General features: G+C 37.4%; 2 protein-coding genes and 1 non-coding gene across 3 annotated transcripts; 1 reads left to right on the top strand and 2 right to left on the bottom strand.

The window, feature by feature from the left end:
- Positions 1–4: 4 nt before the first annotated feature.
- On the bottom strand, positions 5–78 carry TRNAT-AGU (transfer RNA threonine (anticodon AGU)). The gene has a single exon. It is a non-coding gene; the product is annotated as a tRNA-Thr (tRNA).
- Positions 79–2,711: 2,633 nt separating this feature from the next.
- On the bottom strand, positions 2,712–7,950 carry SYP43 (syntaxin of plants 43). Its single transcript, XM_059583769.2, has 8 exons — positions 7,450–7,950; positions 5,905–6,181; positions 4,549–4,638; positions 4,222–4,299; positions 3,839–3,916; positions 3,662–3,727; positions 3,498–3,578; positions 2,712–3,222 (listed from the first exon to the last, which is right to left on the bottom strand). Exons 1-8 carry the CDS (start codon positions 7,650–7,652, stop codon positions 3,115–3,117), a joined length of 981 nt encoding a protein of 326 aa, XP_059439752.2. The 5' UTR covers positions 7,653–7,950; the 3' UTR covers positions 2,712–3,114.
- A 625-nt stretch (positions 7,951–8,575) lies between these two features.
- Positions 8,576–13,355, top strand: LOC132170515 (protein DEHYDRATION-INDUCED 19 homolog 3). The gene is made up of 5 exons (XM_059581519.2): positions 8,576–8,910; positions 9,960–10,102; positions 10,984–11,061; positions 11,608–11,864; positions 13,012–13,355. The coding sequence occupies exons 1-5, from the start codon at positions 8,835–8,837 to the stop codon at positions 13,118–13,120; spliced, it is 663 nt and encodes a 220-aa protein (XP_059437502.1). The 5' UTR covers positions 8,576–8,834; the 3' UTR covers positions 13,121–13,355.
- The last annotated feature ends 1,185 nt before the right edge of the window (positions 13,356–14,540 follow it).

Raw genomic sequence — 14,540 nt, forward strand, 5'->3', positions numbered from 1 at the left:
GTTTTGCTCTCGTTGAGAGTCGAACTCAAGACCTCCCGCTTACTAAACGGGTGCTCTAACCAACTGAGCTACGAGAGCTGTTTGATGTCTTTTCCTCTAATGTTTTATTAATACGTGTCTTTCAGAAGATGGTGACATGGTGTACGTAGTATTTATTTATTTATTTATTTTATCCTACCACAAATGGTTACCCCAATAACTTGTAGAGACGTTGCACCTCTCTGCCGACGTAATAGACCTATGATAAGTATTTGTTATGATGGCATTGCTGTAATAGGAGTCGTCGTCACAACAATTACCATTAAAATATTTAGATTTTTTCAAAGCATATTCCCTTCCTTCTTTATTTCCCAAATTGATCCCCTGCATTCTTCCACCTACTATAAAAGGGTACTTTTCCATCTAGGCCTGGGCATCAAAATTATTGATGGTACAAGAGGATATAACATTTTCCTTTCCTTTATTTTATTTTTCAAGTATAAACAAAAGCAAACAGCCGGTAGTTAAAGACCAGAACTAGGGGTGGCAAAATGGGTACCCATACACGACCCGATTACGACTCGCGGGTACCCGTTACACGATTAGCCTATATCCAGACACGACCCGTTTAGCCAAACGGGTAATTGGGTTTGACACGATTATGACACGAAAATAACCGGGTAACCCGACACGACCCGTTTTACCCGTTTAAAATAACCGGGTCTAATTGTGTAGACACGACCCGACACGACCCGACATGACTCGATTACCCTAAACTATAAATTTTTTTTTTAAAAAAAATAAAATTCAAAATTGTAATAATAATACTGATACATCAATATAGTCAATGCAAAAAATTGAGTTATAAGAGATTAAAGGCTTTAATAAAGGATAAGAAAAAAAAAAAATTGGAAAGTGATCGTAATTGACAAATTGTACTCCAAAAGAAATTACTAAACTCATAATTTCATATAAACTTAAAAGTTAAAAGTTAAAACAAGTAAGTTCATTTATTAAAATAGTCCACTTATAATTTAGTCCCGGGTAAATGAAGACAACACGCGGCGTGTAAAAATTTTTCTTTTAATTAAAAAAAAAAAAATGCACAGGCGTGCTATGCACGCCGTGTGCTCTCAATCATCACCCTTTAGTCCCACATGTAACAAAAGTGTTAAAAAATTAATTTAAACAATGAAAATCGCAGTTTCTTGTCAGCTTGATGAATGGAATTACTCCTTTGGAGTTTTCTTGTTGGCTTTCTCTTTTATTGGTAATTACGTACTTAACTCCTTTTAAGTTTGATATATATGCATCTGTTTGGGCACAAATGGCCTTAAGAGTACGGAAAATCTTCTCACAGTAGTACTTAACTGGTTATTAGATCTGCTTGTGGATTGAGTGCCAATAATAATATTTCCAAAAATTTCTTCAGACAAAAGGTAGAGAAAACAATTAAAGAAAAAGAAAAAAAGAGTGATAATTTTGGTAGAAGAGAAATTGAATCAAATAGAATCTGCTTTACCAATTAAATCCGAAACTTCTACTTCCACGTGTGTGATTGAAAAAAAAGAAAAGAGAAAACTTGCATACATACATGTACCATAATGTAGCCATAGCCCGTAGGCAGGTTTTGTAAATCTTGCTACATGGATTTAATTACCATTATTGTATAAATTGTCAATAAAGTGTGCTACTAAAAAGAAATGCAAAAAATCAAAAAAAAAAAAAAGAAAACGTGAGGTGAGCCGTCTGACGCGAGGCAGAAAAAAAAAAAAGAAAGAAAAAAAACCGGGTCTGGCGGGTCGACCCGCCAGACTCGGATACTGAAAAAATAAAGAAAAAACCAGGTCTGGCGGGTCGACCCGCCAGACCCGGATACTGAAAAAGAAAGAAAAAACTGGGTCTGACGGGTCGACCCGCCAGACCCGAATACTGTGCGGGTCTAACGGATCGACCCGCACAGTAATCGTGTCTGACGGGTCGACCCGCCAGACACGAAATTTTCGGGTCTTAATCGGGTAGACCCGATTACGACCCGAACCCGATTAGCCCAAACCCAATACCTGTTTTTTCGTGTCGTGTTCGTGTCGGATTCGCGGGTCGTGTCAAAATTGCCGGCCCTAACCAGAACTAGTGATTGTTGTGGCATGTTGTGGCCGTCATCACCTATTTTTTGATATAGCTCTTTTAGGGATCAAAATTAACTACAATTTCCTGTAGGCCCCTGATGAATTCACATGTCTAAGTAGGTGCTCACATACATGGGTCACATTGGGACCTCTCTCTATTACATGCCTGATTACACTACAATTGGGGTAATCAATTGTAAGGAATTCCGATCCTTCTTTTAGATGCTTTGGATCAAATTTTTTTGAAGCAAACAAATAGTTCAGGTAATGGTCCTCCTCAAATTGGTAATTTTCCTCGAGATAAAAATCACATATATTCTAACAAATTCTTCTTGATCAAAAAGTTGATAATGTCCTAGCATTACTTCTGCTCGGATGAGTCGGATTACCCACCAAAATCTTACACGCGAACATGTAGATCCAAATTTTATATTGTAAAGCTCTAGCAACAATTTAGGTCTAAAAACGATCTGATGATTGACATATCCACCGGTGATTAAATGACAAAGTAACTAGAAAAAAAAAAATGACGGGTATGAAAATTTTTGCAGATTTTCCGGTTGAATTCTTATGTGGAGGTAACTTCAAATAGCATACCAAAAGTTGAGGTATTAAATTGGATGTATTCAACTTTATTGCTTGAGAAAAAAATCAATACAAAAATATAGAACGGCCTCATCTCCCAGTAAATAGACCCACCAGAAGGAACCAAGCCACCACTCCCCGACAAACCAAAACAATCAATAATACCCCAAGGAACAACTTACAATAGCTGCTCTATACATTTCCTGGCCACTTCTCCCCTCCCCAAAAACCAGGAAAAGGAAAAAAAATTGGTAGTCTCTTTATCAACTATACTGGGGCAGTTCAAAACCCATGTGATCTTCTGCAGGCAGGCACAGCACCGAGCGCATCACCATTTCTATTTTCTGAGCATGTTAAAAGTCTCAGGGGAGGGTCAGAATAAGAATGTAAGGAAAAATCAGGAGATAACAGAGCTCAGGGATCACAAGAATATCTCCTTTAGGATTAGTAGGACCAACATGATAAAGCACATGATGATGAGCACTGTCGCGCACATCACCATCCCCCCTTTTTTCTGTGTTCTCTCTGCCTGCAAGCCCCATGCACCCAACATCACATTGCTATATAAAACTAGAGAGAGAGAGAGAGAATCTTAGAAGAAAAAGAAATGCTACATGTACTTATAAGTGCTTACTCCCAAGTATTTACTCTTTAATTCACCATTAAATTTTGGACAGGTTAATTTGTATATTTAACATCAATAGTGATTTTTACAGCCACTCAAGGAGTAAGCCTTTAGAAGTATATATAGCATTTCTTTAGAAGAAATTCCAGAATAAAATGAAAAATGAGGAAAGAGAGGACCTTTTCTAGCTGCTTTAGTCCCTCGTCCACCGTCGTTGCCACACTCTGAATGTTGTAGTCTATTCTGTCAACAATGGTACCCTGCTTGTAGAGGGAGACACTAAATTAATGAGCCTAGATATGTGAGAGAGTTGTGGACTTATTACGGGGGAAAGGTTCCTGACCTGGTCTATCACAAGTACTGACAAATCCTTCATAATCTGAGCAAGCTCATTTACGGATTCCACAACCTACAAAACAACATATAGAAAGAATGAAAATACTAGCTTTAATTAAATAAGAAAATAGCATAAGGTCAGTGTGAAGTTATTTTGATGTTAGCGCAAAGAGCTCTCACTTGCCTGTTGGATTTCTTTTTCTCTCTCTGCTGTGAACGCCTCGCTTTTCTTGAGCTTGGCCATCTGGTGCTCAGTAAATACCTAACATATTATATAGACTATATTGGTCTTCATCTGAGGTAAGAATGCATGAAGACCTCAACTGACTACTGTCAAATTTTATAGCAGAAAAAGAAAAGGGGGTGGGGGGGTTTACGCACAACACAGAGCTAAGTTTCCAGAACAAATTTTGTATGATACAAAGAATTTGGGGTGACATATTTTTTTTTTTTGATAAGTAATAAACTGTTTTATTAGATTTTTGGGGTGACATATTCATGTGATCCAATAGTGCATATGATTAGTTTAACCAAATGCAAAAGGAGAAGGTTAAAAGAAGCACATACCATGTTGTCCAAATCGTCGTCTTCCATTTTAGATCTACTTCCATTTAGATTCATCTCTAAATCAACCCCATCTTGACCCTAAATCACAAAATAATAACAGGATTTTTTTAAAATTATATGTTTTATAAGCTACAAAAAGGGATCAGTCCAAGATATTATTAAAAGAAAGGAAGCAGCATTGAGCGATGCAGTTTTACTCGGTATATTAGAACTATGCCTTTCAAGTTACAAAAGATGATGCGAAGAATTGCGCGACTTATAAATTGCAAATTCAAGTCTAAGGATATGTGCCCATTGAATAGTAGAAAAGGAAAATATGTTCAGCACCTCTTTTTGCTGCCTGAGGCGCTTCAAATAAGTTGACTGTTTCTTGCGAAGCTCCATTGAAAGGTTTTGAAGGTCAGTGGCAAGAGAGCGCTGCAACAGAAAACTGCAAACATCAGCATAGTTCACCAAAATAGCCCACCATTTGAGAGGATAAAAGTTGACATGTATATATTTACGTTGGTTGCATATGCCATATGTAGGATGCTGGTATAGACCAGAGTCCAAAACCAACTGACCACCAGCATTGTAGGGATTATCTTCTTCCCCCTGCATGGTTGGACTCCAGGTAGAATTTAAAAGATGACATCCTAGGTATTTTCTCAACATGACCAAGGGAAGAAGGAACAGAAGAACAAATATAGGGATGCCCATAATCCTGCAAATTCACTGCTCTAGAAACGATCGGTGATGATGGGCGACCAACACATGGTTGCCACAACCATTCAACCTTGTAACCTAAACAATAGATTGGGAAGAACTCAAGGTACTAAAGTGACACCCCAAAAATTTAGTCTCACAATGGAAAGATGAATTGTCCACATTAAGTGGTGGATTATAAATGTGCTTACAGATGCTAAGTCTAAAATTAATTTCTTACTAGGAGAGATTATGCTTTATAAGTGATTCTCGGGAGTTTCAATTCCAATTTAACAAATCCTTTTAGAGTGATAGCACAAATCTGACTAGTGTTGTTCTTTGGTCGTTAAAAATTATATCATAGCAACATAATAACACCATATGGTGCTAAGGTACTACATAGTGTGAGCCTTGATGAAGACATCGGGGATTTTAGTGGGAGAGATTGTGGCACTAAAGAAAGTTAGTCCCACAGTGTGAAGATGAATTACCCACATTGAGTGGGTCGATTATAAGCGTACTCATAAGTGTTAAGTCTCACATTAGTTCCTTATTATATGAGACTGAGCTTTAAAAATGATTTTAGGAAGCTCCAATTGCAACTTGACTAATCTTTTTACAGTGTAAATATGGCTAACACTTTTCTTGTGTCGTTACACAAAGATCCTCAAGATTTGAAAAATAAAAATAAAATCTAAAGGAGCTTATAGCTTTTAAGGCAAATTGATCTTGAACCACATGAAGGATGAGAGAGAGAGAGACAGAAGGCAGAGAATTATCATCATTAGTTCCCTAATATCCTCTCATTCACATGCATCTAATTCAGAACTAAAAGATTCTAAAATGATGTAATATACAGTCAAATTAAGACCCACGGTGCATTTTCAGTATATGAAATAAAACAACTGAGAACCATCTTGCCCAAAACTCAAGATATGGGAGAAAATAGACATAGTTGTGCAAGCAGTGATAAGTAACACATTGCACTGCAGGCCATACCTGCACATTCTTTCTAACATTTGAATCCTCGGAAGGCCCAGCTGCTGAAAGTCTCTGTAGTTTCTTCTCTGATCTCTTTATCAGACCAGTTATCTCTTGTGTAAGAGCCTCAATCAAATGTTGATCTTCTTTACCATCCCCAAAAGAAGGCATTAAAGCCTTTGCATGAGCCTTGGCCAACTCAGCCATTTTAATCCGTGCACGCTGCACATTTGCCGCTATTTCTTCAGACACATCCACCCAAGCTGGAGGTAGACCCACAGTAAGTGCACCCTTACTGCAGCAAAGAAAACAATATTACTTTCCAACTAAAATTTCCTGTGCGTTTGCATGCCAAAAAGAGGAAAATGTACAGTAATAAAAACTTCGAAAAAAGAGAGAGGCTAAAATAAGAAGAAAAATTAAATTCCCTTTGTTTCACCTCCAATAGATCTATTCACATTACTTTAGAGAGCCTTTTGATGTCCCACAAACTCCCTTTGTCTCACAGCACCCTCTAGATGAACCATGACTCTTACTTGAACTACCATTGGCCTTTCATTTCATGTACCCACGCACCAACTGCTGTATAAATCAAGTCTAACTATTTGCTAGCGTATTGGGGGGCAAGCCTAACGCACTTGCCGCCAACTACAAAATCTACCGCAAACCTTCCTTAACTCCATCCAACAAAGTCTTATCACAGATAAATTGGAAAAATACAAAACACGGAAAAACTCAGATTACAATGCTCCCCTCCCTTATATTCATATTCATAGATTACAGCTCTCCAAATACATTTCAAGTCAATTCCAAAAACTTTATTTTTTTTTTATACGTAATTCCAAAAACTTTATACTTACATTATTGTCTATTTCCTTTCATGAAATGCTAGTGACACTCAGGACTATAAGACACGTTTGATCGTCCCCAATTATAAACAAGTGCAGAATCCAGCAAGCGCACATCCCGCGTCTAAACACAACCTACTATTATTTGGCTTCAAGAATCAAGGCTATCACTCCTCTTAGCCAATTTGAATATTTACATATCTAAAGGATCGCAGCATCTACAGCGAGCCCGAAAATTAAGGGCTCCTAAGGAATCTTATACTTAATTGAAATTCTAATTGTCAGATTTTTTTTCTTCTTTTTTTAATATAAACTATTTTTTTCTTTTTTGATAATGTAGGAGAACTTTACTCAGATTAATTGCACGTCCGTTAATTAAACTCTTAAAAGTAACTGACCCCACCCGCCAGATACTAGGTAATCCAGGAGCTTTCACCCCTACCAACTAAGCAGTTTATAGTCATGCCCAGGAGGATAAACTATTGCAAAGCAAAAAAAAAAAAAAAACATAATTTACTGATCCACCTTCTATATTGTCCAGCTTTCGAATTGTATGAAGAACTCAGCTCAGTTACAGTAATTAGCCAGCTTATTAGTCTCCGTTGAGTAGTAAGAAAAGAAACAGCTAGATAGATTGAAACTCTAATTTCTTTACTTTGCCGACAATTTCTCAGTAACCAAACGGGTGGAGAGAGAGAGAGAGAGAGAGAGAGACCTTGAATTACCCGGATCCTCAGTGCTGAGCGGAGCATAGGATCGATTCGGATTGAGAAGCGAGGCGTTGACCAATTCGATCACTGGACCACCGCTTGAGCTCGTCGAAGACGACGCCGCCGCTGCATAGCTCGACGGAACCCTAACGCTCTTCAACGCATCTCTGTACCTTCTGAAAATCACAGTCCGGTTCCTCGTCGCCATCGAGAAGCTCGAATTCAGATCGGAAAATCAAAGGCACAGATCTGAGGAAGCAAAAACGCACGGAGCTTGGGTCATGGCCGAGCGAGAAAGTGAACGAGAGCGATAGAAAGTGAGGGAAAGTTGGAGGTCACGTGAGCGGTGATCGGTGATCGGGGAATGAGAGAGAGAGGAGGGAGGGGCGGCAACTTGCACGGACGGGCTGTCACGTGCCCGGCGGAACTGGAAACTGTATGAAACTTTTACTTCAGCGTTTCTTTTACACAAAACGGTTGGACTAGTCCAATTGGGAGGGCCAGTCTTGTTTAGACGGGTCAAGAAAATTGTTACAACCAATACAAATATCTCATAAATATTTTTAAAAGTTGGCAAATTTATTAGCTATAACTGTTTTTTACCATAGCTGATAAATGGTTACTAAATCTTACTACCTAAATTTTGTGATATTTGTAAGATATTTGACATCAGAATTTCTTAAAAAAATTTATAACATAAACCGTAAAAAATTTGATAAAAATATATTCAATTCACACATAAAGCGCAATATCCTTAGCGGTAAATATTCTTATTTTAAATAATAATAGAAATATGCTATAGTGTAATAAAAAAATTATTTTTAACCCATAAAAATTTTAAGTAACAAGAGGTTATTGGTTCATTAGTAGATGGAGTTACAATAATTATGGATAGGGTCTATAGGCTCTTGTCAAATAAGATTTATGAAAATAAATAATATTTTTATTACACTATATCATTTTTCGTAATAATACCTACCGTCATAACTCCTTTAACTATATATATTTTTAGTTATATATCAATTTAATGAACTGAATTAAAAAGAAGAAAAAGTATTTTCGAAAAATTTAAATAAAAAAAAATTAAAATAAGAAAAGGTACAAATATAGAGCCGCAGTGGCGAATTACTCTCTCTTCCTCTTTCGGTGAAATTTGCATTTATTAATCCTTTACTCTCTCACTCTCTCTCTCTCTCTCTCTCTCTTATAGCTCAAACCCTAGCCCAATTTCTCTGTATCCCTCATCGCAATCGAAGTCGGTCTGAGTCAGCAAGGAGATCGGACTCGTTTGGAGCGCATAATTGAGGTCTGAAACGCTGCGTTTCGGTGGGGTATAGATTGGAATTGATTCGAGCGAGAGGAGGAGGACAGAGAAAGAGGAGGTTGAGCTATGGATGGTGATTCGTGGAGCGTTCGTCTCTCTTCGGCTTCGAAGCGGTACCAGTCCGCTCTTCAATCGCGATCCGGTGAGCTCGATTGAGCCTTTTCTTCTACTTGTGGGGATTGTTTGGTGGTTGAGAAAATGGTAGGAAAGGGCAAGTGTTGGAGCTTGGGTTCTTGATTATTTAGATGTGGGAATGGAAAAGGTTTGCTTTTAGTGTGGTTGATGTGGTTATATAGCCTGAGTAACGCACTTGCTTTTTGTTGTTTGGTAGCTGAAAAATCAGGGAAAATTTTGGTGAATGCAATGTTAAGAGTTCAGGTGCTTGGCTTTGTAGAGGTGGGAAATGGAATAGGTTTACACTTAATAAGGTTGGAATGATTATATCTCCCGAGTAACACACTTCGTTGGTTGTTTGGTAGCTGGGAAAATAAAGGAATTTTGGTGACTATATGGTTAGACCTTAGATTGTTATGATTATTGTTTTTGATTAGATAAAAAAATAATAATAATAAATAAATAACAAAAAAAAAAAAACTCACTTTTAGGGAGACTGATACGATTATAAGGCCTGAATGGCTCTCTTCCGTTTGTGGGTCTTCTTGGTAGTTGAGAAATGATTGAAATTTTGGCGACTACAGTGTTAGAGCTTAAATTGTTTTTCATATAGATGTGGTAGTTTCTAGCATTACTCTTTAATTTTTGGGATCAATTAGAGCCAAGAAAAGATGTCTTCGCTGAACTTGATTCCACTGATTGGTTTCGTAGTTGCCTTTTTTTCTTTTCAAAAAGTATCTTTTGTTTAATCTTTTAAAGAGGAAAGGCAAGGGAAAGAAACCAACATGTGGATCTTGATAGCTCAGATTGTTGGACGCAATTTACAAAACCCTCCCCTTTATGCTCCATTGGGTTGTGAGAATAATGATGAAGTAGAATAGAATTGAACTTTGAACCTCCAACTATTAAGCTTTGTTTGAGTTGAGCCTTTGATATGAGGCATGCATTTCTTGTGTTTTCCTCTCAATTTTGTTTTACTTAGATTTCTCACTGACCAAATGGAGGCATTGGTTGATCTGCCATGTGTATGCACTAGATATATGTTGGCACTTACTGAAACAAGGTTGTGAAATGCAGATATGTTCATGGGGTTTGAAGAACTTGATGGGGATGATGACATAAGGGAGGAGTTTCCATGCCCATTCTGTTCAGAGTATTTCGATATTGTTGGATTGTGCTGCCACATTGACGAAGAGCATCCTGTGGAGGCAAAGAATGGGGTATTACTCCTTTCATGTATTTTAATAACCATCTGCACATGTAACAACTAACAAGCAAAATTTTGTAACTTATTGAATATCTTTTTTGCAAAATGTCTTGTTCATTGTATATACATGATTATTGAAAAGCCAGTTAATACTTGTAATTTCCTCTTTCTAGGCATCTAATGGATAGCATAATAAAGCATTTTTTTTTTTCAAGTAATGTTTTCCTCAACTAAATCAACAAAGCCTTAAATTCCAACTAGTGGAGTTTCTCTGCATGGCTATTGATTCATCTAATTGATCCTTGTGGTTGGTGTTTAAGCCAGTAGAGAGTTAAGCTGGTCTGAGTGATTTCCTCCCATCTTATTTGGTTGCAGCTGCTTCAATTTTTACTGTTCTCGATGGCTAGAATTCTTATATAGGTTTATTAAGGGAAACATTTAAAGAAAACTTGGTATTCTAGCCAATTAAGCCAATCCATCGATAGACATACAAAAAAAAATTGATGTAAGAGATTATATGCCTTGCTCTGGCTCTTAGTAAATTCAGCCACCAATGAGATTTTGAACTGATGCTACCCCCCCTTGTATGTATGGAAGGGTGGGGGCTTGACTTTGACAAAGCCACTTGCACGTGATGGTGTATCTTCAATCTTCAACCCACCCGTGGGGTGGGATATAGGAAGGTTAGTATGGGTAGGGCGCAGGGATAGAGATGCATGGACTGAAAATTTAAGTTTGATTACTGCTTTGTCTGGTCTAGGATCTTGAGTTTTAACCTTTCATTTAGAGTTTTTTTATTTGTTATGTGATAGATAAAAATACACTATTTTTCCCCTTTCCCTAATGAGTGGGTGAACCTTAATTTTGCTCACTGTGGGGACTGTTTATCTGCAGGTATGTCCAGTTTGTGCAATGAGAGTGGGGGTTGACATGGTTGCACACATAACCCTACAGCACGGAAACATATTCAAGATATCCTTTGAGTTATTGTCTTTTACAAGTATTCTTCAGAATTTCTCATGCATTGTGCTCAAATCAGTTTTTGTACTTCACTGAACGTTAACTTGTAGAAATAATGTTTTGCCTGGCATCTAAAAGAATAGTTGAAATTGAAATCAGATCTCTAATGGTTTAAGTAACCAATTTTCTTTTCGAGCGCTTCCTCAGAAGAGTCGGTTCCTCTGAAGGTTCTGGAAAGATCAGAAGAATTGATTTTTCTTCATCCACCCCTTCCCCTTATTTCTTTCGTTTATTTGTCTGCCCGAGTTCCCCTTATTCACTTCTCCTTTTTAAAAAAAATGAAGAACATACTAGTGGGAGACCATGAAATAAATAGTAAGTCGTGTGAATGTCAATTAACATTTCTTCAAAGAAGTGTTAAATTTGTTCTTTCTTGGTCTTCAATTCCACGAATGTACTTCCAGAATTTAAGTCATTTTACATTTCATTCTGGTTGTCTTTCTCGTGGCTGTTGCCTACATTGTATCTGGTAACCACAATTCCTTAACAAGTGATTACATGCAGCGCAAGAGGAAATCACGTAAAAGTGGGGCACATTCTACACTATCCTTGTTGAGGAAAGAGCTGCGAGAAGGAAATTTCCAGTCCCTTTTTGGGGGATCTTCCTGTATAGTCTCCTCATCAAATGCAGCACCAGATCCATTGTTGTCATCATTTATTTTGCCTATGGCTGATGATTTTGTAAGTGGTCAACCTCCGTTTTCTACTGAAACAAGCTCTGTCAAGAAAATCTCAGAGGAGAAAGTATCAAAGCGGTATGTAATTGCATTTTTCAACTTTTTTTCTCTCCATTTTTAATGAGTTATATTGGATTGTGCACTATGATCCATGTCAATGTTGATATGGTCTAACTATAGCTATCTTCTTTGTTATGGTATTACATAGGAACAGAACATACACAAAAACTGTTAATCTAAATGAAAGGGTATACATGTGTATATACCTATAAACATAGGTATACAGATATGTGTGTGTGTTCTTCCTTTGAAGCATGTTAGACTCTCATCTATCTTAGAAGATTGGCTGAGGGAATGATGGTACTATTTCTATGTATATACATGTGTGATTTGGGAAAATACAATAGTCTTATTTTTTTTTTATCATGATGCTATAGAGTACTGCAGTGCTTGGTTTGGGGTTGATTAAGAATGCACTGTCTCTGCGGTAGAACTAGGAAAGTTGAACATGGTTTCCATCTGTTTCTTTGCATGGCAAAGGAAGCATTGAATGAAAGCATAGAACACCAGACATTGAAACATTCTAAAATCTATCTTACCTCAGCAAGCTTAAACTCCTGACCCATTACCCTGAGACCAAGCTAGATTCACCATGATAAAGCTTGTTGGTAGTGAAAAACATACATGCGCATGCACGCACATAGGCACATATGTGTATGCGGACATGCACGCAATCATGCATGTCCTTACCAAAATACAAATTCCTATTTTTTGGCTTCATCCATGTAAATTTGATCCTTGCACATGCAAGATTAATTCTGAAGATATATTACAATTGGTTTTTGCAACAAAAGCATCCCTAAAATCTAGGGCTAGTCTGCACAACATTGTGTTCAGTGCTGGGGCTGTTGATTGAAATGCTTATGGCCAATTGCTAGTGTGAAATGTTCAGCAGAATCAGAGGCCATTGTTACAAAAGATCGATTCTACCTTTCTTTTGCTTCTGCAAATGCTGCATATTTTTTTTATCTTATGTTTTTCTTTCCAAAGTGGAAAGGTATGAAGTCATTTCTTCTACCTTTGGATTCTGTTATGGCCCTTAATGTATCTGGTTCATAACTTAATTAGGATCATACTACAATACATCTGATAATATATGTCAAATCATTTCCTAATTTGTCTGAATTTTCTGGCCAACTCTGATACTTGTGTTTTTTGGCTACAGAAATGTCCGGTCATCTCCCCTCTCTATCAAGGATCAGGAAGAGAAGGCAAAAAGATGTGAGTTTGTTCATGGGTTGTTGTTGTCCACCATTCTTGATGACAATTTATGAAGAAAGTTGTTAATGGGTGCTTAGTGGTCTTCAAAATTACAACCATGAGCTCTGCAATGTATGGTTTGTTTGTAGTGAATATGCCAATGTATCAAACAAAGAGTGTGAAATAAGGTGTAATGACGAGTGTAATTTATGTCGCATGTGAAACTTTAGTTGCTAGGCCTGAACATACTTCTATATCATCTTTTAATTTCAGGTCATAAATTAAAAAGAAAAAAGTGAGTTCTTCCCATGAATGGCATTCATTTTGCGATTACTATTCAGTTTAAGCACAGAAGCCTTGAGGTTTATGACCCATAGGCTCTTTTTGTGCTTGTTGGCTACAAATGGTCATTTGTACCCATAAAAAGGGGAGGGAAAAGGGGAGAAGTTTCTAATTTGAGAATGTTTGGATGCCTTGGTCAGTGGGAAATATTTCATTCTCTTGTTCTGCAAAGCTTGAACTTGATAATCCAAGCGACGAATCATCCAGCCATGGTAAAGCACTATGAGGTAGCGTGAGCTTGTTAAGAGTCATGTAGGAATAGTGAAGGCAGCATGGAGTTGGTATTGGTGCTATATACCATGGGATAGAGATTCTTCATATTGTTAATTGTTATGGGTCCTTATGTGAGAGAGCCTTTATTGGGCTTACAAGTTTCAGTAGGTTTCCGGCAGTTCGTCCACTTGCTAACTAGTCAAGCACGTGGGATTTATAAGGCTTTTCTTATATTTATTATTTAAATTAATAGCAATTTGAATATCAAAATTACTTGGAATTTGAATCCCGGTACGATAGAAATGATTTAACAGAAGTTCTTTTAATATCTTGTGACAGCATTGATGGCCGTAATGATACGAATTTTTTTTTTCCTGTTTTTTAAGCCCGGCCTTACTTCCATCACAACCCCGCTTGCCTTCCGTGGCCTCATTTTCCCCCAAATCTTACGACGATGTTTATTTAAAAAGAAAAAGCTGGAAACAAGAATCATATCATTAAGTCGTATAACTGATATCACCGACACATCCAAAAAATAACCGACAGCCAACAAGTTACCCGCCAGACATATAACTGACACACAAAAAAAAAATAACTGAAACCAACCGTCAATGTACTGTCCTTTTATCTGGGCCAGGGAAGAGGGGATTTTTTTGCTAATTGCAACGGAAACCATTATGAGAGGAGATTACCATTTAAGAGTGCAAAACACCCAACAAATGATTAAGAGGAGAGAGGGTGCCTTAGCTCCGTAAAAAGATCATTGGAAATCTCCCATCATAAAAAAAATTAACAGTAAAAATTGCAAGACTGAAGGAGAGAACTCCAGTTACAATTTTATTCCGGACGTAACCCAAACTGGAGGGAGGCACCAATTTCAGTTTCCTATAGAAGAATTTAATGCAATGCAGCAGACCAAGGCATTAAAGTAGTAGAAAA

The sequence above is a fragment of the Corylus avellana genome, chromosome 1 (assembly GCF_965113065.1).
Source record: "Corylus avellana chromosome 1, dhCorAvel1.hap1.2, whole genome shotgun sequence".
In the NCBI taxonomy this organism is placed as follows: Eukaryota; Viridiplantae; Streptophyta; class Magnoliopsida; order Fagales; family Betulaceae; genus Corylus; species Corylus avellana.